The sequence below is a fragment of the Ctenopharyngodon idella genome, chromosome 10, assembly GCF_019924925.1.
Source record: "Ctenopharyngodon idella isolate HZGC_01 chromosome 10, HZGC01, whole genome shotgun sequence".
Lineage (NCBI taxonomy): Eukaryota > Metazoa > Chordata > Actinopteri > Cypriniformes > Xenocyprididae > Ctenopharyngodon > Ctenopharyngodon idella.
The window spans coordinates 47,403,496-47,428,196 of NC_067229.1; the positions used below are offsets into that span (position 1 = coordinate 47,403,496).

General features: G+C 35.7%; 2 protein-coding genes across 6 annotated transcripts; both read right to left on the minus strand.

The window, feature by feature from the left end:
* Positions 1-80: 80 nt before the first annotated feature.
* Positions 81-12,224, minus strand: oclna (occludin a). Its single transcript, XM_051910436.1, has 9 exons — positions 12,118-12,224; positions 11,665-11,724; positions 8,437-9,088; positions 8,166-8,330; positions 4,147-4,274; positions 2,639-2,821; positions 2,384-2,555; positions 929-970; positions 81-835 (listed from the first exon to the last, which is right to left on the minus strand). Exons 2-9 carry the CDS (start codon positions 11,721-11,723, stop codon positions 737-739), a joined length of 1,500 nt encoding a protein of 499 aa, XP_051766396.1. The 5' UTR covers position 11,724; positions 12,118-12,224; the 3' UTR covers positions 81-736.
* A 1,421-nt stretch (positions 12,225-13,645) lies between these two features.
* marveld2a (MARVEL domain containing 2a) lies at positions 13,646-24,349 on the minus strand. 5 transcript variants are annotated; one of them, XM_051910429.1, is made up of 9 exons: positions 24,157-24,349; positions 23,425-23,479; positions 23,259-23,328; positions 19,473-20,623; positions 17,352-17,387; positions 16,761-16,912; positions 16,486-16,657; positions 15,860-15,910; positions 13,646-14,293 (listed from the first exon to the last, which is right to left on the minus strand). In XM_051910429.1, the coding sequence occupies exons 3-9, from the start codon at positions 23,272-23,274 to the stop codon at positions 14,174-14,176; spliced, it is 1,698 nt and encodes a 565-aa protein (XP_051766389.1). In that variant the 5' UTR covers positions 23,275-23,328; positions 23,425-23,479; positions 24,157-24,349; the 3' UTR covers positions 13,646-14,173. The 5 variants fall into 5 exon arrangements, with proteins under 5 accessions (XP_051766389.1, XP_051766392.1, XP_051766391.1 ...); XM_051910432.1 differs by having other exon boundaries at positions 23,213-23,328; XM_051910431.1 differs by lacking the exon at positions 23,259-23,328.
* Between the last annotated feature and the right edge of the window lie 352 nt (positions 24,350-24,701).

A 24,701-nucleotide genomic window follows, 5' to 3' on the forward strand; every position in this document is an offset into this window, starting at 1 on the left:
GTTTTGTCTAAAATTAAAGTGGTTTTAATAACGTTTTGTGGATTTATTGACATCCTTTCAAAAACCACAAACACTTAATGTACTGGTAAATGTATACAGTCACATTTATTGTCGATAAAAATGATTTTATTTAAAGTTCAAAAACAACAAAAGGAAAAATCTAAAGGTTAAACATTTAAATTACATATTTACATAACAGCATGTAAAAAGTTCTTAAAATGGCATAAATACAGCTTAAAAGACTAATTGTTAAATTTTTATCTGTAACTGATCACAGCTTGATTAAAGTACAAACAAAAATGGTTATTAAGAGTTCACACCACCCACCTGGTCAGATTATTTGGCACATTTATTTTAACCACCAAGAAACCTCTGAGGAACTATTAAAAACACTAAAACAAACAGTTGTACTGAAACAACAACAAGTTCATGTTAAATCTGTAACAGCTAATCAGACATTTGGAACAAACAGATTTTACAACTTCCCTGAAGGATTCTGGGAAAATATTGCATTAAGCAACATGCATCAGAAAGCTGTTAATATTTAATTGTTTAATAACTGATAATACATGCATTATCAAATCAAATTTAATTGTTTAATAATTGATAATACATGCATTATCAATCGAATGTCCAGAAAGCAACACAGCCCAGCTCACGAATGGCAATGACCCACACATCTGGACAGACGCCGACACATCTATGCTCTCTCACTGCTGTCCAGTAGCTCTTTCCTTCAGCATCTGCGATCATAATCGCTGACCATCTTCTTGATGTGGTTTAGTTTGGCCTTCAGGTGCTTGCACCTCTTCTTCTTCACCTGGTAATCTCCGCCCTGCAAAGACAGTGGGAAAAGTGTCATATATCAGATAACATCCTTCACTGTTGCCGGTTTCTGTGAGAAAACCAGGATTCAGCTCATTCTTACCCTCTTCATGTCTTTGAGCACGTTGTACTCGTCCATGGCGTCCTGTTTCAAGAGAATGACTGAAGTCAGCAACAAGAGCAGTGGCTCAAACCATTTTCCCACGATAACGTTAATTATTTACAAATAATAAATAATTAACAAATAATAATAAATAAATAATAAATAATAATAAATAAAAGTCATGCACCAAACAGGTTAATACTACAAAACTCATATTCAGTCTTTCAAATAAAAGTTAAATAGTAATAATAATAATAATAATAATAATAATACACATAGGTTTTGAAAAAAGTAAAACTTATTAAACTTATTAAATTTTATTTATTTTGGGTTACATTAGTATTTTCTACATTTAATTTTACATTAATCGTATTAAAATTAACATTAATATTATTTAAAAAATTAAGAATAATAATTATAATACTTATTATAAATGTATAACATTTTATTACATAAAATATAATATTAGACTTACACATCAATCTTTAAAATTAGCATGACAGTACAATAAATAATTAATAATATTGAAATAATTTTATATTATAAATATATCTTACATAAAATATCATTAAATTTACAAATTAAAATCATTCACATTAGACAGTACAAAAATTATTATTAATCACTTCTATTGAAATTATTTTATCATATTTATTGTTATTATAAATATACATTTTATACAAAATATAATAAATTCACAGATCATAATCATTGAAATTAGCATAATGACAGTACAATAAATATTATTATAATTATTATAATTATTATTATTATTATTATTATTATTATTTAAAATTTTATAATAAGACAAATATATAACATATTATATAAAATATATTCATAATAAATTTACACCATATTAAAATTGGCATAATGACAGTACAATAAATATTACTATTATTATTATTATCATTATTATTATTAAATTTTTTTTATTGCTATTATAAATGTATAAAATGTATTATATAAAATATATTAAATTTACACAATCATTAAAATTAGCAGTACATGAAATATTTTATTGAAATCATTTTACTAATAATACTTTGTTATTATAAATGTACCAACTTTATTATATAAAATATTTAAAATTTACAATAAAAAAAATTAGCATAATGACAGTACAATAAATGATTTAAAATTAGTAGTAGTAGTAATAATAATAATAATAATAATAATAATAATAATATATTTGTATTATATAACAATAATATAAAAATAGTATTTTAGTACTTATTAATTCTCAGAAATGATCATCATTGAATCTAGAAGACTTTTCATACCATGAACTGAGGACTATTGTTTTAAATTAAATGTATAATTTAAATTGACATTTAAATGTACATATCATAATCTTATTTCTTGTACCGTCTTCCTGCTAATTTGAATAATAATTGTATTCTAGTATTATTAACTGTCAGTAATGAGAATGAATCTTGAAGAATCTGTTCATACCAGGAACTGAGGGCTGCCCTCCTGCAGGTCATCGAGCTCTCGGTCCACGTCAGCCAGACGCTTGTTGATCTGGTCCAGTTCTGCCTGCAGCTCCTTGTACTCCTGATGGTCTTTATCAAACAGGTGTTTGTAATCTTCTCTCTCTTCATTATTAGCAATGGGAGGGAATTCACTGTAAAAACAAAACCAAAGTATGTTCAGAGCACCACTGTACAATTATAAACTCAGAGCGCTTGATGTCAGCAGCAAACCCACCTGAAGAAGTCCTCATCATCCAGCTCATCTCCAGAAGAGGCGTAGTCTGTGTCACGATCCCGGCCGTCGGCGGTACGCGGGCGTCCAGCGCGGCGTTTCTTGGGCCGTCCTGCAGAGCTGCTGAACTCTGAACCGCTGCTCAGTGGGACTGAACTACGCACAGGCAGCTCATGCCGAATCTCCCTGAACAACACAAACATGAGCAGCGTCACACTATGAGACGCTTGACCAATAAATCATGCAAACATAAAAAGACACAAGCTATTTGCTCTGTCACAACCACAGCGCAGGACATTGTTTTCATTCCTCCACTGAGTCGTGATTGTATCTACTATTCAGACAGCACTACTTGAGATTAAGCACAGATAGCTGAGGTATTCGTCATGCTGACAACAGTCACCCGCTCCAAACACACACCATTTACAAAAATGACTCAAAGCCGAGAGGAACACTGAAACAAGGAAGTGAAGTGAAGGAATGAGAAAAATTCCCTTATATTGCGCAACGTCTGACGGCTCTTTATTTAGCACAACTGCACAACCTGTTCTGTAACTCTGTCCACTTTCACTCCATTCACAATTAATTAATCTCATTTCACAGTTTCAAGTGTTACGCTGTACAACTATCAAACAGTGGTGTAGATACACCGACTACACCATCTGAACAAACAGGGATGCATTTCCCATACAACGACGAAACTCACTGCTTCACTACTATAGTACGATGCATCGTTGAACAAATCAACTAGCTAGTCACGACTGTTTCCCGAAACCATATTGTTGCAAACCTGTTGTTCAGCCATGTTGGTAAATGACGTTACGCAGGTGGTGGAGTAATAACTTCTTTAAATGAATCTGTTTGCGATCGAATTAATGCTAGATTTTTTGCTATAAATTACAGACATGGCATCTGAGGACTAATCCTCATTTTTCTCAGTTATTTTGCTTTATTTCCAGATTCAATCACAGGCTCGTTCTTACGTACCAGAGCATGTACACACATGCGCACTCTTCAAAAACAGTGCCTAAAATCTCAACAAACTAAAATATGTAAATGACATATATTCGAAATAAAAGATATACATTGTACTTAATGTCAGCTTGCTTATTTTGCTCATAACGATTTATTAAGTCCACGTCCTAAAAACAATAAACTATGCTTCTAACCACAGCTTGAGAGCTGTCGTTCCAACCACACAAGTTTGCGATGCAGTTTGCGAATGTTTGTTTGAACTATGGTTTCAGGAAACACCAAATCGTTAGTAACGTCGGAACTTGCAATGTTATTTGGCTAACGATGCTTTTGGGAAAAACACCCCAGATCAGTGCTTTCAAAACGACAGTAGCTACGTTTACATGGACACCTTTTGTTTCAATCAGAATTAATTAATTCCAATTGATGAATCCAAGCATAGTGTTTACATGAACGCTAAATAAAGGGATTGGGTTGATGTCCACACATACATACATACATAATATATATATATATGAAGCGCATGCCGTACTCACACAGGACTCTCACTGTGGGGAGGTTTGTCATAATTTGTGCTGTTGTCATCTAGATCATTTGTAGACCCTCCGAACTTCATGGGATAGTCAGCCAGCAGTGGATCAGGGACGCCATTCACATCATTCACCTGAGAGAGAGACAGAGAGACAGAGACTTGTTTGAATTGCGACATTATTAACAATCATTCCCCCATCCCCAAAATTCTCATTATTGTAATATGAAAATAAATAAACATGAATGTAAATAATAAATTACAGGGGTGTGATCTCGCAAGATTAAAATGTGACGAGATTTCTCGTCGAGGTGAAAAGCTGTCTCGCGATATTGTCATGACGGAGTGTGAGGGTGAAATTAGGATAGAATATGCCACCGCTACGATTACATTACAACTCCACTGTCGTTTTGCTTTTTATAGAAATTCTACGAAAACAAAAAAATCCTTTTTATAGACATAAAAACAATGTAATTCAGTTGGATAACGGTCGCTTCAATCCCATCCAGCTCATCCAACAACACGAGCTGCAGAGTCGAACGTAGTGCAGCAGGAATCAGAGTTCACTGATCACGTGACGAGATGACTGACAAGACCATGGCGGAGGATTCGTTGCACAACACAGCCTGAAAGTGTCTGACAAATGTCTGATCTTGCAGAATGCGCACTCAGCACCGCCGATCCCTATTCACAGAGTACGCGCGATCACAAAATAGAAAGCGAAAGTAAAACGCGAGCGCGCATTCAAACACAATTTCAATACCCCACATTTTGAAAGCGGCTCCCTGATAAATGCAATTATCTCCCAATATGAAGCTATCTTAGGCTGGGCTGTGTAGTTGTAAACATCTCTCAGCTCCGTATCATGCTTCAAGAAAAATTGGGTCTCTATTTGCACTTTGAATATTGAGAGAGTACGATTGTGGTTGCACTTATTGTTTGCACGTAAGAATAAGAGAAAACTGTTTTGTTCATTTTTATTTATACTGTTTTTATTTCTATGATCAATTTGTGGAAAGGAGCTCAGTTATGAGGTCAAAAGTTGTAGAAGCTCATAAATCATGTAAAGTAAGGTCTGAAGAGACTAAAATCATAGAGGAGAGAAGCCAGTCAGTTTGTGGCAAAACCTTTTACAGTGCGTCAGTATTGTTGTCTTTTATTGAATACGATAATTCATACTCAGAAAGTAGAACTGAAATCACACTCATTACAAAATGATTAGTTAAAACATTTCAAATGCACCTGCAGACTATTTTTATAGTCATGTATTTCATCGAGGATTTCTTAAAAATAGTGTAAAAATCTCATCTCGTTCTCGTGAACTAACAGTCTCATCACACCACTACTAAATTATATAAAAATGATAAAACAAATAAAATAAAAGTAATAAATATAAACTACAAGCTCACATTGACTACAACATAATCAGTTATTAATATTTTGTTGGTTCTCTCATTTTTGCATGTGTTCATAATCATAATTTGTATGACAGCCTGGCCAAAAGTTATGTCAGCACAATTTGTCATGTTTCATTGCTTTATCATCACAAATAACTCCAAGCACAACTACGCAATATGCTTACAACATCTTTAAGATTTTAATAATATTTAGATAAATGGTGAAGATGTCATCTTTCTAGGATGTGCTTGTGTCATAAGAAATTAATATTTCTGAACATTTTTTTTCGTGTGAGATTCACTCAAATGGTGCTCTGGGTGGATTCTTCGGTGCAAGGTGCAAAGGGCAGACGCGTTTCAACATGTCTACCCCTGAGGGAGTCAACAAATACTACAGAATAAATCTATAAAAGACTTCATTTCTTGCTATTTTTCCTAGAATAACAGCCTCATTTAATGTGAACCGCAGCAACTCCTAAGAAAAGAGCATGTCTTTTGCTCCACATAAGTTTGAGTTTCTGGTTGGACCAGTCCAGTCCGCCCTAAGCAGATGATCCTGTACTGAACTGAACTCAACATAAAAACATGAAACCTAAACATGCTTAGAAACCGAAAACTTTTGATTTAAAACATTTATACATCTAAACACACAACAAAAAAGCAATTTAACATTTATCCACTGAACATTTGCCAAAATGGCCCAGAATCAAAGAGCGAAAAAGATTTGAATAAAGAAAATGAGGCCTCTCTTTAGGTCCATTAATATGTCTAGCACATATATGTTAGTGAACTGTCACAACAAACCACACCCAGAAACCAGCGACGAGTGCTGCCCTCCCCCAACCACCATAACACACACAAACAGGTCTTTCCACCTTCAGCATGTTAAAAGAGAAAACCACACAGGCCACCTATATTCAAAACCAGACAGACGATTCCTCTGAGACTAACAGAGATAAACAGGTTTGTGCTACGAGGAGACTGAGGAAGTTAAATAACTCTTTGTTTGGCAACAGAAATGAGCACAGGTGTAGAATTTAAACTGATATTTACTCCATCTTGAGTAGAATAGACCGAATTATAGTCTTCCAAGTCACAATAGACGACTAAGAGTTGTAGGACAAAGGCTCGTAGTTGAGTGACCCTTACAACACTAGAAATCACAAACAATATTTGAACCGCCTTTTCAGGGTTTCTGCACCTTCTGGCCTATAAATTTACAAAAAAAAATGGGAAATGGGAAAAAAAAAAAAAAATGGTATAGGATTTACTTTGAAACAATTTGTCTCAGAAATTGCTAATAAATTTCAAATACTTACAAAGAAATGGAAAGTAACACATTGAATTAAAAATGAAACTCTATAGAAAGACTGACATTTTTACAGTGTATTTGTGATAACTGGATACAGATTTTGAAACATGTTGATTACAGCATTTCTACTCAATTTCTAGCCAATTAAATATTTCAGATTGGATTTCAATGACACTAATATTTGTCAAGATTTAAAATTATTTTATGGTTTTTATTTTTATTTATAACTTATTTTAATTAATATAATTGATTTTGTATTTTTAATTTATATTAATTTATATTATTTATTTATTTTTAAATTATAAGAATTTCCATGGCATGTTTAGGTAAAATAATTATATGATTTTTATTTATAATTTAATTCATATAATTTATTTATAACTTATTTAAATTCATATAATTGATTTATTTTGAATTTATAATTTATTTGAATTTATATTATTTATTTATTTTTAAACTATAAGAATTTCCATGACATTTCCAGGGCTAATATTTGTTCAGGTTAAAATAACTATGATTTTTATCTATAATTTAATTCATATAATTGATTTATTTTGTATCTTTAATTTTTTTTTTATTTATATAATTGATTTATTTTTATTTATAACTTATTTTAATTCATATAACAGATTTATTTTGTATATATAATTTATTTTAATTTATATTATTATTATTTTTTTTTTTTTTTTAAAGAATTTCCATGACATTTCCAGGGCTAACATTTGTTCAGTTTAAATATAAATAAAAATCATACAATTATTTTTAACCTGAACAAATATTAGCCCTGGAAATGTTATGGAAATTCTAATAATTTAATAAACCAATTATATGAATTAACTTATAAATAAAAATCATAATCATACAATTATAATTTAATTCATATAACTGATTTTTTTGTATCTTTAATTTTTTATTCATATAATTGATTTATTTTCAATTTAATTTAATTTAAAAAATTTTAATTATAAGAATTTACGTGACTTTTCCAGGGCAGGAGATCACAATTTCCCTGATGTTTCCCTGGTTTTTCCTCTTGAGAAACCCAGTAATCTCACCTGCATCTCCTCTAGAGTTTCACAAGAGATCTCAACAATGTGTGCTCAGATTTGCCAAGATACAAATGTCCGCAATCAAAAGTCAAAATGAACACAAACATTCCTCATCAAATGATCTGATCTGCCATCCACATTCATTTACTCGATGACTACTATTCACTAGTATGAGACACTGTTTCACCCAAGAAACATTTGAGACCAGATCATACTTTAATGAAACGTGACTGCATTGATTCTCCTGAACGATGAATATCGTACTCACCCAATCCTCCACATCCTGTGGTGAGTTTGTGTCGATTTCTTTCACACGGCGCCACAGGATGTTGTCCTTCCCATGATAATTGATCCTTTGACGGGTTTTAATGGCAAAAACCATGATGATAATGAGGGCCGCGGTGACAATAAAGCCCAAAACTAGAGCGATTGCCTGGATGAGAGACAGAAAAAGGACACTACGTTGATTAAATTTGTCCATTTACACAGTAAAAAAACTAAAATTTAAAATTTTTGTCCATGTACAATGTTGTGCTCACCTCCTGAGGATCCACGACGCAGTAGTGATACAGATATTGATTGACGAATGCACCCGACATCTGCGGCTGCTGGTAAGCGGCACACATGGCGTACACTTGATTGAACTGAACTGATCCGGACGTCTGGGCCATTGGGTAAATCGTCACCAGGTAGACTATGGTGGCAACAAACATGAGAAAGGCCATGATGGCACTGGTGATGATGACGGCCAGATAAAACTTCCTGCCCTGGGCCACTTTCTGGTGCGAGATGATCATGATAAAGATGACGAGCAGAACGATGAAGGTGATGATCGCCATCGCGATCATGAAACCCTTTCCTTGCCTGGGGTCGTTCTGAGATCCTAGGATCCCATAACCGTAGCCTCCACTTCCCCCAAAGCCGCCGCTGCCATAGGAGCCACCATAGGAGCCACCATAGGAGCCACCATAGGAGCCGACTCCATAAGAACCTCCGTAGCCTCCGAATCCAGCTGCTCCAGCATTCGTATCCCAGGCCAGAGTGGAGGCCACGCATACGAAGATGCCCACGCAGAGGATGACCGACAGCACACACATGATCTTTATGATGCCCGGCGGAGACGTCCAGCGGTAGAAATGCTGGAACTCATCGTCGGGGTAGTACGAGTACGCAGGCTGAGGGGCAACATTACTGGAGAGAAAGTGTTGAAAACAGTTTTAAAACACATTCTGTTTAGGGACACAACAATACAGTTTGACCAATATTTTTATGTTATGACTGATAATCTAGATAGAACGATAGATAGATAGATAGATAGAACGACAAAACGATAGATAGAACAACAGATAGATAGAACGATAGATAGACAGAACGATAGAACATCAGATAGATAGAATGAATGATAGATAGAATTAACGAACGATAGATAGAATGAACAAACGATAGAATGAACAAACAATAGAACGAACGATAGATAAAATGAACGAACGAACAAAATAGACTGAACAGAAGAAACGATAGATAGAGTGACCAGGCAAACGAACGATAGAACAAACGATAGATAGAATGAACAAACGAACGAAAGATAGAACGAACAAACAAGATAGAATGAATGAATGATAGATAGAATGATAGATTGAAAGAACGAATGAACAAACGAAAGATAGAATGAACAAACGAAAGATAGAATGAACAAACGAAAGATAGAATGAACGAGCAAACGAACGATAGAACGAACGAGCAAACGAACGATAGAACGAACGAGCAAACGAACGAAAGATAGAATGAACGAACGATAGAACGAACAAACGAACGATAGATAGAATGAACAAACCAACGAAAGATAGAATGAACAAACGAAAGAATGAACAAATGAAAGATACATAGAACGAACAAACAAGATAGAATGAACGATAGATAGAACGATAGATTGAAAGAACGAATGAACGAATGATAGAACGAACAAACGAACGATAGATAGAATGAACAAACCAACGAAAGACAGAATGAACAAACGAAAGAATGAACAAATTAAAGATACATAGAACGAACAAACAAGATAGAATGAACGAATGATAGATAGAATGATAGATCGAAAGAACCTAGAACGATAGACAGAATGAACAAACGAACGAACGATAGATAGAACAAACAAACAAATGAACGATAGAATGAGTAAACAAATGAACGAGAGAATGAACAAACGAACGAAAGATAGAATGAACAAACGAAAGATAGAATGAACAAACGAAAGATAGAATGAACAAACGAAAGATAGAATGAACAAACGAATGATAGAACGATAGATCAAACAAACAAACAAACAAACAAACAAACAAACAGACAGACGAGTTAGTTTTTTTTTAAAATAGCATTCATATAACTCAATACTTTTACATGATTTAAACAGGTACACAAGATATATCTGAGTTTATTGATATCATGACTTTCTCTTTTTGTCTCTTTTCTTTACAGATCTTTGTTTTTCCGTTTCAAACAACAATATTTTCCCAAGTCAGGTGTCAAAAGAGCTAATCAGTTATAAAGTAAAAACAAAACAAAACACGTAATCAATGTATTTTTGTACAGTTTTAATTTCAAATGTTCTAGTGTGAAAGGTAAATTGCTTAAAAACATTAGATTAGATATACTATGGACTATCATATCATTTTGGTTACTAGCAATAGCAAAAATTATTGCCATTGCCAGTACTTAAGTAGAGGAGACCAGAGGCAAATGTAACAGGGGGAAATTGTAACATATCAAATTACACCAAATAGAAATGAGACAGAACCATGAAACTCATTTTGCATGTGCTCTGTGGAGATCCAAAGGACAAGCTTCTAAATCATACTTGGCAAAGTTTTTCTCATTTTTGAGGTATAAAAGTAATTTTCCTCATACTGTCTTAACCATTAATGTCTATGAATTTAAATCTGTCTTGTTTTGATGACCTTTCTGTTGTCTAACATTTGATATCGTTGTCAAACATTAGCTTTGGTATTTCTAGCTAGCAGGATAGCTTGTCACGGGGTCGGTGCATTACAATTGCCCCAGACACCATCAAAATAGTGTCCAGCTTAGTAAGGACATCAAAATAGACTGATAGATTCCAATAATTTAAGAAAACTGTTTTTGCCTCTCAATCTGGGGATCCATTTTACTGAGTAGGTTCAGACCAAGGAAAACAGCAAGGGGAGTACTATATCTATATTCTCTGGAATTTATTGTGGTCATTGGTATTTATATGATGGTGTTGTTACAATTGCCCCCATATGGTGTTACAATCACCCCGCATGTGGGGGCAGATGTAACATTTGACTTCTAGTGTTTCAATCAATATTGTGACTAACATTGCTTGTAAAAATTTGGTGACTGTTACAGTAACAAGTAGAACACAGATACAAGTTACTGACATAAAAACTGTATCCAAATATTTCAAAAGGTTTTTGAGTAATGACGACATGACCAAAATTTGTTACAATTGCCCCCGGTCTCCCCTACTTTTGAAAATGGGAAAAATACATTACTGGCTTAATCAGACTTATGCTTGGGGAAAAGTTAATATTGGCTGATACCAATATGTTTACTGAAAAATGGGAACACGTAGCCTACTCCCAATTTCAACAACCATCCATTTTAAGACCTTTATTTATCTATTTATTTACTTTCAAAGACAAACGTCAAAAAGAGATTTTTATTTTTTTTTCCATCTAAACCCATGTAACTTAATCCAGAGAAACTCTGAGGTGAAACTCAACACTTACTATCCATCCTCAGTATGATAATCATAGGGCGGAGGACTCCCGTTCGGCTTCGAAGACATTCTGAAGAGACAAAAACATGAATTTTAATAAATACATTGAGTATAAAATGAATTTATACTACATACACTTAATCTTAGTATTAATAATATAATGAACTAAACCTCAATCGTCATTATGACTGAAAGGAAAACAATTAAAGTTACCATAAGTGCATAAAACTCACGGTATCAAAAATAATATTCCCGTATTTAATATAAATTTAATCGCGGAGAACAACATGTTCTGAGACTGTTCAATAACAAATGACGCGGAAACGCGATTGAGTTGTTTCTGAGAAAAATCTCAACGATTTTCGGCTTCAGTGATCGCATAATTAACACAGATATAAAAGTTTGATATATACTATTAGGCTTAGCCTATATTATGAACTATATATTGTAGTTTCACTCTCACCTGTTTGCCGAAGTATTCTCGCGCACTGTTGTCGTCACTGTGTGTCACTGTTCAGGTGAGACAAACAACCTGCCTTAAGATGATTAAACCCCTCCCACACAAACACACCCACACATACAGAGAGAGAGAGAGAGAGAGAGAAAGAGAGTCTCAAAACCTAGTGAGCTGCCTACCTAGTTTATAATGCCTCAAAATAATGTTCAAAGCCCTATGGTACCTAAAAATGCTGTCTAGATAGGCAGCATACTAGATTTTGAAACACAGCCATAGAGAGATACTATCTGGTATCAGGGATACAAACATTAACAATGAGTCTGCGATAAGAAACAAGCAAGTTAAAAGGTGTAGTGACGTATATGGCCACTGTTGCAGATATTCTTTAACTTTTTAAATTTTACTTACACAAAAAGTTCCCCACATGGTGAGAATCATGCATCGTAACATCAGAGAAAGTGTAAAATGTCACAAAATTTATTATTGCATTATATGTACTTTTCTTCCAATATAATTGAACTTGTGGTTCAATTTGATGGAGAATAAAATGTTTTAAAACTTAGTTATGAAAGTTTTAAAGGAATTCTTAAACGTTTTATGCTTATGTTGCAATCAAACATAGAGGGAAATGGAAGTGTATTCTAAAAGTAGTCTGTCTAGACGGGAATTGAATAATGGGGATGTTTAGAAGAGAAGTGAGTTTAACACAGCAAATTGCTAGACAACATGCAAGCTTGCTACAGATACCCCACAGATCATTTATTATAGCTTGTCAAATTTGCCCCTATTTGGGTGTGAGCAAAAACACGCTGTTTTTGTGTGTGTCTCTTTAAATGCAAATGAGCTGCTGCTCTCGGTTCCCTTTCCAGAAGAGGGCGGAGCTTTAACAGCTCGCACTTCGGTTGCTCAACAACAACAAAGCAGGAGAATCTCACGCAGCCAAAATGTGGATTGTCAGTAACGGTGTTCAGCCTTACATTGTTCAAACCGGAGTCAGACACTGATGGAGAGACTCAGGAAGAAGTTACAACTTTTAGATTGAAGCTGGACGTTTCTGAATGGTTAGTGGATAAATTTATGTAGTTGCTGTGGACTTGATTCAACTCATCCACTAGCATGTGCCGTCATGTTAATCTTAATTTGTTGAATTAATCCTCGTTTGTGAAGCAATCCGGCGTAAAATGATGGCAAGGCAGCAACACTCTACTACAACTCTTCCACTTCTCTGAAGCAGCCCAACATGGCCACACCCCCTTTTTTGCGTGTTATTGGGGGCGGGGTTTATGTAAATTTTAGGGTTTGTGATGTCACTAACCCAAGAAGAAGATCGTTGTAGTCCCTACCAGCCGTTTGTTGTAGACATTTCTGTAAAAGAAAATATCTCCCTTTGCATTGAACTTTGAGCGTCATAACTTCGCAGATGTTGTTTATGCTCAAACAGCAACATTACACACTAACTAAAGTTAAAAAGTGAAATCATAATCACCTTTAACATATAAATATGTGATTTTTTGGTCATGGAGTTTCTCTGGTGTGTCTGAATTGCCTCCAGGCTGGATTTTTTTTATTCAAAGATTAACTAAATTACAACAAATTTGCAAGAAATGCTTTCGACTTTTCATTCTTTACAGTATTTGCATATAAATCACCTATTCAGCTCATTAAAATGCATTTGCAACATTGAAAATATAAGGACAGGGTGACAGGCTGTTGTTGTACACAACTTCAACACAGTAGCACAAAAAAATAATTGAACAGTGCATAAAATCAATTTAAACAAACTGATAAAAAACAGCATTTCTGCATAGATACAAAAACTGAAACATTTCTTTAAACATCTTTTAGTCAGCATTATGAAATACAACATGAAAAAGAAAATATTTTCAGTCAGTGCGTTCATTAAGAGCATGCAAGTTATCCATCTCTCATTTCATTATTGTTTGTAAAATAAACAACCATCCAGACCAGCGAGGCTCTCAGATGCAGTGGTCACATGTTCAGTGTAAAACGACATGAAAAATGAAGGACCATCACAGCAGGTTCGAATCTAGTGCTGCTCGTTTCAGCCGTAACCATCGTTCCAGCCCATGACTTTGTCATAGTCGTGAATCCTCTGCTTGATATGGGAGAGTTTGTTCTTCAGATACTCGCATCTTTCCTTCTTCTCTAGAAATGAGGGATCCTTGGGACAAAAACAACACCAGAGACATCAATAAGACCACCATCCCAGTTGGATAAGAGTGGGAACTGAACATTTTCTCTATACACAGTGATTAAAATTGCTTATACTCTATTCTACAACCAAACTGAACAACTAGTTGTTAACGCAGCTCATCTGAGGTGCTGGAAAATCACTTGTCTTGATTATTTTCCTGTGCCATCACTCAAAATATAGCTCAAACTGTCTTAGAGAGGCCACTGATTGGTCTGGGTGACTACAGTTATTTCCTCCTCTTGAATAGACACAATGGAGCAAATCCTGTGAGAAAAGCAGCCTCCACCCCTTTCCTCATCCTCCTTTCTTTTTTCCTCCACTTGCTCTTCACAATGTTATAAATCAGACAGCAACATCTAGACAAAACCTACTGGCTTGTACAGGCCCACATAGTATCTGCAGACTTATATAACACTGATTTTTTTTTTTGGGAAAAGGCAGCAGATCTCTGTGTAAAGGATTTAAATATGGTAATATGTGTTAATCTGAGCTGAGAGTGCTACACTTTTGATAGCTGAAAGTATAATCAAATTACCACCATTTACTCTTGTCAAGTGTACACTTGTGCATGGTTGAAATAGAACCGTAAGAATAGCGACCTGACCCTCATGAATGTAAAATGTGGAATATATTTTTAACATTAAGCTACCAAAACAAAAGAATGATGATCAAATCACATTGTTTTCATATCTAGTTTATGTATGATGCTGCGAGTAACACAACTGCCTGTGCTGTTTTTCAGCTAATATTAACCCTCTGTTGCTCTTTGCTCATTTTTGACTGAAAAATTTTAAGTTTTTTTTTTTTTTTTAAAGAAATATTTACTTCATCGGAATGGTACGAAACTTCATAAAGGTTTTGGCACTTGCTATGTGAACATAAAAAATACAAAAAATCATGGACATAAATTAGTCACTCGTACTCCTCGCAGTCAAAATTAAATAAATTTCATCTAGTGGAAACCTTTGGTACTGCGCCCAAACAATCTTTCTGAAAGCTAATTTTTTAAGATATCAAGCTCAAACTTGTTTAGATTTATGGCTTTGTTTTTCTCACAGTTTTAGAGTAAAACATGTTTTGAAAAATATATACAGTACTTCATATAAAAATTGAAAATAGTATTTTTTGTGCATAAAAATAAACATAAAATTCTATATCTTTTTTTAAAGTTCACTTTTTAAAATTTTTTTCAATTCAGCAATAATCCGAAAACAGACCAAACTTAAGTCCGTGCTCCAAAGCATTCAAGATTTATGACAGTTTTAGTTGGAAAATTCATTTTCAGGTCTATGTTCAAAAAGTGAATAAATGGATTATAAAAACTGCATAAATACAATTTATTACCATAAAATAACCGGTAAATAATTCATTTGAGATAAGCAAAAATAATAATAATTAATATTTAAAAATAATATTCATAAATGAGTGAAGCTTTAATTAAATAATGCACAATGCCGTTTTAATGGCCACTAGATATATTTACTGCGCGTACGTTTTCTCAAATAACTCTCAGAATGGACGTCAATAACTCACCATCTTCTTCCGCTGATATTCCTGCAGGATTTTATTGATGCGTTCACGCTCCTATGATAGAAAAATGGAAGAAATTTGTTAGAAGACTAACGCTTTTGCAATACATGATTTACATTTACATTATGCATTTAGCAGAAGCTTTTACACAAAGCAACTTACAAAAGAAGAACTAAAACAATTCGTCAAAGAGCAAATAATTTTTTTTAATATGCAATGGCATGTTAATTAGACAACTAAATTTAGGAAGCAAGCTAGAGAAGAGGAAAAGAAAAAGATCTGATAACATGATCACATTTAAGGTAAAATCCTTTACTTGAAAGGTGCAACCCAAAATAAGCACACATTCATTCCTGTGGCATTTATTAAGTTATGACTTAACATTAGATACATTTTGTCTTTGAAAAGTGCAAATTCACATAATTTCTAAAGCTGAAGCATCAAAACATTTATTAAATGTTGTTCTAACGTCCAACAGGGAACATTTAAGTAACATACTGCAAAAATTGAGAATAAAAATAAGATTTTCCATATGAAAATTACGCCTTGTTGATGTATGCATAATAAAATTCCTTTATATAAGCAGTCACAAAGGACAGAGAAAGTAATAAAAGTGAATATCAACTGACCATGTGGTTGGTGGGGTTTTGTGGTAAATTCTGCATCATAACATCCATTTCATCAAACTTCTTTAGTATCACTTGAACTTCTGCATGGAGCTCTTTATACTCAGAATACTGGTCATTAAACACGGCTTTATATTGGTCCCGCTGCTCGTCGGTTCGAATGGCTGGATATTTACTGCAGGGAAAGACAAAACACAAGGATGATTTATCAAAGCATATCAAGGTCATTAAAATACCCTTTTGTGAATTTTCTGTCTGATTGTGAAGCAGGTACTCACGCGATGTAGTCTGGCATGATCACAGGTTTAGGAGTGTGTCCTGCTGGAATATACCCTTTCACAACTTTGGGCTTGGAGACGGCAGGGGCGGCAGCGTGTGTTTGATGTACCGGCGCTGACACAGACATTGGCTCCCTTGATCCATCAACATCCTATTACATTGAAGAGGATAATCATGATGAACAAAAGTAAGAATTATGAACTTTTGTTGGTCACAGAGCTTGTTTTTTGCAATAATCCAAAAGTCAATGGATAATCATATTGGGTTTTTTGTCACTGCAGCGCTCTATTCTGTAAGGTAAATGGAAGGTAGTAAATTACCTCAGGAATAATCAAATAACATCTGTAATCAAGATACACTTAAATCTTTAAATCAATTTCTTATAGTTGCCAAATAGGTTTCCAGTATGCTAACGTAAAGAAATATGCAATTCACTGCTTGTGAATCAAGGAAACACTTATAGTCAACTAAAATAAGAGCATAACTGACTAGAATTATTAATTTCATTGCTATACTGTGCATTGAAGTTATATATCAGAAAGCAATGCACCATGGGTAAACATGTGAACGAACAGAGCTAAAATACTTGCCAAATGCACGTCAGCAGGAGAATCTCTTGGCAGCATCTGTAAAACAGAAGTAGAGGTGATTCAATTGTTGTTTTATTAATTTTTGCAACTATATTTAATTAGAACAATGAAGATACTGGCAATAACACCTCATGATTAACTGCTATAATATACACTAGGTATATTTTATATATTTATCATCTCAATAAATAGAATAAAATAAAACACTAAGTACTATATACAAAGTAACACTGGTTTAGTATATAGTACATTGTGACCAACAAAACATCATGTTCACTGCTAATTAGGACAAAAACTCAGATTAAGTGTGCTGGTTCTGCTTACAGTAGATCACAATGGCCCTGTTTACACCTGGTATTAAGATGCATTTTGGTCGATCGGATCACAAAAACAACACTAAATACAAGTGTAAACGGGGTCTAAAAACATTCTGAGCTTGTCCACTTTCGACCACTTCCAGAGGTAGTCGAAAATGCATTTGACTGGATTGCTTTCATAGTGTTTCGAACAGCCACAAAACACAGCCAACTCTCCACCTACTGACCTAATGCGCAACATTATGGGAAGCGCGCTAGCCAGACGGGATTTAAACTTTGCCGGCTGAAGTCCCGAGTTTGGTGTGAAGATGCAAAACGTACCAAGCACAATGTTCTCTCACCATTTCTGATTTCTAACACACACTCACTGTGTTCGGCCGGTCTCGCGGCTGTCAGAGCAGAAACGAAAGCTGATGCTCTCCGTTTGTTTTTCCCGTCGTCTCCTATTGCATTTAATATGTAAATTGCGTGAGCTTATTTCATCCATTAGATCGAAAGATCTGAAAAAATCCATACATTTACCCGCCCATAGACCTTCCCCTCGAAGACATCAGGACAGAAGTTGGACAAAAGAGACGATTAAAACACCAGGTGTAAACCATGCGTGCCACGCAAGTCCTGAAAAGTGAAGCCAAAGCGTATCGATCGCCCCCAGGTGGTTGGTCCCAGTATAGGTCATAAACCCCGCCCTCTCCATGTAATGTAACGGGACGTGAGACAAACTAAACAGTCAAATTACAAGTCAAATATTTTTTCCCCAAAGGTGGTTTCTGTCATTTTAGGCAGTTTTTATCATGCTGATGTTAGTTAAAGTGTTCGTTCTTTAAATAAGTTTGTTTTTAGTTAGTTATTTGATGCTATAAAACCGCAGGTTTTGACATCATGATTGACAGCTTCTCTGAGCGAAGTAGTCACTGAAGCACTAGCTGACTTTTTTCTGTATTTTCGAGAGGAGATTGGAGCTTTAACTTTAATTTCTACATTTCCAGAACTGTTTATTTCACACATACACAGTGAGTTGTTCTGCAGTATTAACCGATTCTGCAGGAGTGTGGGCGGGACCTTGATATCGCGGATCCACTTCGCACTCACTACTGCGCAGACTCGAGATTCAAGATGTCAGTGCCTTATTTGCACGCTGGCGGCTTCACTTACTACAATGGACGAGAGTGAAGGTGTGTCGTCCATTTTTTTTTTTTTTACAGTCTATGGTGTAAACGGGAATGTGTCTACTTGTGATCCGATCGACCAAAATGCATCTTAATACCAGGTGTAAACAGGGACTAATATAGGGACTTCTCTACTATATAGTACGTGATAAAGCAGTATGCGAACAGAGTAGTCTTGTCCGAATTCATAGTATTCGAAAAACAGTAGGCGAAAAGTACCTGGATGACTTACTACTTCCGGCGAGATTCTGAAGTGCGCATACGATGGACACTTTACCATCCCATGAGGCCACGGGAGAGGATTTGTGAATGGAGTTGAAGGGACATAACTGACGCTGGTAGGTCATGTGACAGTAACAACATGCCGGATGTAGTTCATTCATACTACACGCATTCATACTATATAGAACGTACTTTTTCAACGGTCGTGGAGTAAATTTAAATTCAAATGTAGTACCTACTCAGACAGTACGTGATTTCGGACGCAGCTTAAGTGTGCTGGTTCTGCTTAGATCACGTTTATCCGACCACCTAACAAATCTCAACCAAATCAAGCTTAAGAAATCATCCACTGAAATAAGAACAAATACATTAATTAACTTAAGGTTTGAAGTAATCTGGGCAGAAAATCTCACCTCGTGCCCATTCCGTTCTCGTAGTCGCCGAGCTGCCTCGTGCCGCCACAGTTTCAGACACACTATGGCTCCGATCAAGTACACGATCATGGTGAAGAACAGGAAAATGATAGCCGCTGTCTGTCCAGCCTCCGTGCGACAGAAAGCGCCATTAATGCCATTATTGAAGAACGGATAGCTGCAGAGTCCACCTCGTAGGGTGTCATTCACGTACACGCAACCAGCTGCCAAAAACAGGAGCGCAAGAGCCAGGTTTATGAAGAACTCTGTTAACGGCCACCAATTTGAGTCTAAAAGGATAGTTCGATAATACATGGTCATTCCCAAGACAAGCATGATAACGGTCACTATCCATGCCAATCCCGCCACCACCAGGATGAATGGCGTCTTGGGTCCGGTGTAGTAGGTATTGCCGTAACCGCCTCCGTAAGAGCCTCCATAAGAACCTCCGTAACCTCCTCCAGAAAACCCACCAGGTGAAGAGTATCCGAACATGTTATACCACTCATTGTCTTTATGAATGTAAGCACATACGCATGCGAAAATCGCCGCCCCCAGAAGCAGCTCAACGCAACCAAGAATACGTAAAAGTCCAGCCCAAGACTTCATGTAGGCGTAGCGCTGGTTGTATTCCTCGACTTTTTCAGTGTATGTCAAAGTTGTGTGCACTGTACGGCCGTCAAAGGATTCCACAGGGTTGCCCAACAGCATTGCCTCACGCTCTTTACGCGAGTTATAACTGCCTCCGGATCCACCGTACTGGTCGCGGTACGAGCCGGGAAGTGACGGAGACTGCGGAGGAGAACAGCGAACGCCGTCAGTGGTGGCGTTCTTGCTGCTCGACCCCAACATTGACTTCAACTTGCTGCTTCTGCTGCTGGACCTGAAGAAGTTCTTCCATGAGTCTGGGATGAAGCGGTGGACGGGTTTGATGTCGATGGCAGAGTCCTCGTTGACGCTTCCGCTGGGATCAAACTCTGGGCCTATTGGTGGTTGGTCCGGTAGGGGAGGTGGTGGAAGTGGTTCGGAGCTTAAAGACTCAGATGTCCTGTGATCAGCCAAGCCGTGAAGACTCGGAAGCGAGCCTCTGGGAACATCGTTGTAGTGGATCATGTTTCGGGCACAAGGCCGAATGAGGAATGCAATTATCCCTAGAGCAACATGAAGTAAACAGGCTTAAGAAAAGATCTAGGAAACTGGTTTTTGTTCTTGTAGAGTAGTGGTTCTCAACTGGTGGTTCGTGAGCCAAAAATTGGTGACAGGACAGGTCTTTTCTGAACAATACAACTGACTAGATATTGCCTTTTATTTTCATCTATTTTGCAAAGTTAGGATAATTAACTTTTGAATAGGAAGAACTTGCCGATTCACATAACCTTTGTCGTTGATGTGAAAGGAAGTGAACTAAATCAAACACTGTTATATTAATTACATTTCTGCTTCTATATCAATTCTGGTACAGTTTTGGGTCATCAGTTGATGTTCAATGTAAAATCTAGGTCCTGAAGCAAAACCAGTTGAGAACCGCTATTATAGAACAGGTATTGTGTGCTAGAGCATGTAAATATTACAGAAACTCTAGCAAAGTATGCAAAATTGTTGGTTTTCACCATCTAAGGGTAATCTTGATGATTTTAGGATAAGTCCACATATGGTGTAAGAAATGCAAGTGTTCTATACAAGTGAAAGAGCACCAGAGAAAACTAAAGCATGAAGATATTATGCAAAAAAAAAAAAAAACCTTCTCCAAAGCAGATAAAAGGCCATTAAAACAAATAATCATCATTTAGGATACCAAGAGGAGATACAAGAAACAAATTCCTGAGGAGCAACAGTGTCTTAAAGGGATGAAAAATTATGCATTGAGTATATGTACACAATATTTAAGTAATAAAATGAATAGTCAGTTGGTTATTTTTGCAAAATAAAGGTGATCAGGACTAATGGTCACCAAGGCCGATATATTAGCCGATATTTTGCATTTTTAAATGATCAGTAACGGCCCACAAGTTATTCTGTTGGGCCGATAAGTGTCGGAAGCAGCTTTTATTTTAACACTGACAGGGCTTTTATTTTGACAGCTCTAAGAAAGGCAGCACATGCACACTGATGCAAGCGCAATCTTTAAAGGCACACTATGTAAATTTTCGCCGCTAGAGGTCGCTTATTCAAAACAAAGGCCTAGCTTGATGATGCCTTGATTTTGCGGAATCAAGGGGGATGTTGTCTTCACGACTACAGTCAGTGGAAAAGAACCAGATGGGGCTCGGACAGAAATCATATTCATGGATGAGATTTTTAACGTTACTGTAGTATGAAGCAGAGCAGGGCCAAGTGCTGTGGGAGCTGAATGAGGCCGCTAGAGCGATTGCTAATGAGAGACGAGCGTGACACATGGCTCGAGAGCAGTGGAGCTTTTATTATGCCGCAGTCGGCGCTTCCGCTTTTTCCGGTCAAGCGTATGTGGGGTAAAGCAGTGCTGTTTATCATGTTAGATACATTTGAGTGTTGAAAGTTATTATAGTGCAACTCTGTGTTCGCTCGGCGGCTGCTATGAGACACTTGTTGCACACTGCAGTAAGCTAGATCGATATTAGTCATGGTAAAACATGGTACTCACGGTAAATCAAGAAAACGAGATTTAAACAGTAGAACTAAACATGTTGAGCTATATAACAATGATTAGTTTTCTGTATCCAAACAGTTGCTCACCTGTCTAATAAAACACATAATATATAAAAACGTCTTTGGTGTTTTCATGGATTCTACAGAATAAAACTGGAAATTGAGGGTAATGCGGGCATGATGTCCTTGATAGGTGACGCACGGACACGCTCCGTGTCCTGGTTAAAACTGCTTATTTCTCTGGATTTAAACATTCTTGGAAACATCTGGGATAATATAAGTACGCAAGTCAACAAAATATAAAACACTGTTCTAGTGGTTTTTGGATATTCTACATATTGTGCCTTTAAAACCTTGATTTCAAACTATGCTGTGCTACAGTATATCCAGTTTGCTACATCATATTCATGTCATATGTCACTGTGTACTGTATGTGAAATTAGCATTACATAATCTTTATTTGAGAAAATATGATTCCAAGTCCGCACAAACTCATCAGATTACTGAGTTCTCTGTTGGTTAGTGTTTACTTCCTTTTTTATTCATGTTTTTAACTATTTCTTTATTTGCGATAAATAGGATTACAGAATCAAGAAGTTGCTAAAGCATAAATCTGTTTATTTTACAGATTTATATTTTATCAAGTTTAAATTATTAGTTTCATACTGATTCATGTTACAATCTATTATTTCTAAATAAGTAAAAATAAATCTAAATTTCACTGCAGCCATTGTTATGCATGTTATCTAAATAAAATAGTGTAGAATCATATATATTGTCTTTATATCGGCCACCCTGCTCTCCAAGGTATTGGCATTGGCCATTAAAAAATCCATATTGGTCAACCACTAATCAGGACGTAAAGTGTAAGAATTATACAATAATATTTGACCATGTAATGCTGCAATTGGCCAGGATATTCCAGAGAGCCGTGTAAAGTGTTTTTATACTGATCTATGTAGAATAATGTTCTCGGACACAGGTGCTCCCCAGGTCAGTCAGTCTAACTCTGTAACCTGAACATAGCGACGACTGTAACAGTAACCCGTCATTACTAGCTAAACCCACAGAGGTAGAGAGAGAATCAAGACAACCACAGAGAGAAATGAACATGCCTGTTCAAGCACTAGATGTCTGATTGGGTAATCATACGCTACTAACTCTGCATCAACAGCATAAAATAAGGAAAACAACAATCTCCATGTTATGTTCTTCCTTAAGCATAGTTTACCTAATGAGAGAAAAGTATAACAAGTATTACAATTAAGGAAAAACAAAATACATTTTATAGAATACCTTTCACACGCAGTCACTCAGCAAGACTTACATTGGCCTTGAGTTCAGTGTGTAAAACTTCATTGGATAAATGTGAATTCAAAGGCCTGAAAGACAATAACAAGAAGTGTACAAAAATAAAAAAGTTATATATTATTAAAAGCAATAAACACGTCAATGAAAAGCCAAAAATACATGTATGTACATCATATGACACTAACAAAAAAAGTACTAAAAAGTAACAGTGTTTTGGAGACACCATGTTTTCCAGACCTCACAGTGGTAATAATTACTACATGCATGATATATAGAAATACCATAGTACAGGAACATGGTAATCGTTTTTAGTGTGTCGTTGGCAGCAATTCAGCGATGTAACTAATTACCAATACTGAATAATACAACATGTTCGCGCCATTTAAAATTCTACAAAGAATCTATTCAGACATTCCATTCTAAATTGAAACAATGTAGCACTGCAGTGAACGCGCGTTTAAGAAAAACACCGCGGGATCAACAGGTCAGCGAAGTTTAAATGATTGTTAATCATTCTAAATAGTGAGTTTATCCACTCTATAAACTTAGATATCTGCTTTATTTAAGATATGTTTAAAAGATAAGGCATAAGAAGAACGTTTAGTACATGACAACAACAGCACTGACAGACAGATGTGTTTAGGCTATAATAATACAACAACGATCAGAAATGTCGCGTATTTATTGATACATAAGGGTATTATACGTAAAGATTAAATAATAAACTTTAAGGATGGTTTCGTCTTACCTTTTCCACTATCAAAGGGTTTTTGTTCCTCTACACTTTTTTTTCGGGAAACACACACAGGTTTGGAAAGTTGTACCACGTGACGCAGCCTATCCCTGAGTGTGACGTCAGCAGACACTTGAAGACTTTACCTGAAGAGGGAGATGAAACTTTGATCTGTTCTACTAAATCATTAGAAACTTCTTTCCTCTTCTCGCTGATTGTAATGACGGCACTGACTGAAACTGGTGATTTATGTCATCATGCTGATAGTGCGCAGACTCCCAGGTGACATCATTTGCATGATCTTTATCATGGACAGGTATAAAATAAAGAAAAAATATATATACTAATATATATTATATATATTAGTATCGTAATTGCAAAATAGAATAAATTGCTAATAATAAACCAGATGCAAAGATATTTTCAATAAATTATGCGTGTGACTTAGGAATAGTTTTTGGTTCCTCTTCAGTGATGTCATTCCTAATCAAATCAGAGGGTGGACATGTTGTTCCCCATGCCAGCTTCAATCCATACATATATATATATATATATATATA

Coding starts and splice junctions, on each gene's coding strand:
- marveld2a (XM_051910429.1), bottom strand. Junction 17,388..19,472: donor GAGAACGGAATGGGCACGAG/GTGAGATTTTCT, acceptor TCTGTTTTACAG/ATGCTGCCAAGAGATTCTCC. Junction 16,913..17,351: donor CTCCTGCTGACGTGCATTTG/GCAAGTATTTTA, acceptor TCAATGTAATAG/GATGTTGATGGATCAAGGGA.
- oclna (XM_051910436.1), bottom strand. CDS start 11,723: ATGTCTTCGAAGCCGAACGGGAGTCCTCCGCCCTATGATTATCATACT. Junction 9,089..11,664: donor TATCATACTGAGGATGGATA/GTAAGTGTTGAG, acceptor CTTTCTCTCCAG/TAATGTTGCCCCTCAGCCTG. Junction 971..2,383: donor AGGGCAGCCCTCAGTTCCTG/GTATGAACAGAT, acceptor CTCTTGAAACAG/GACGCCATGGACGAGTACAA.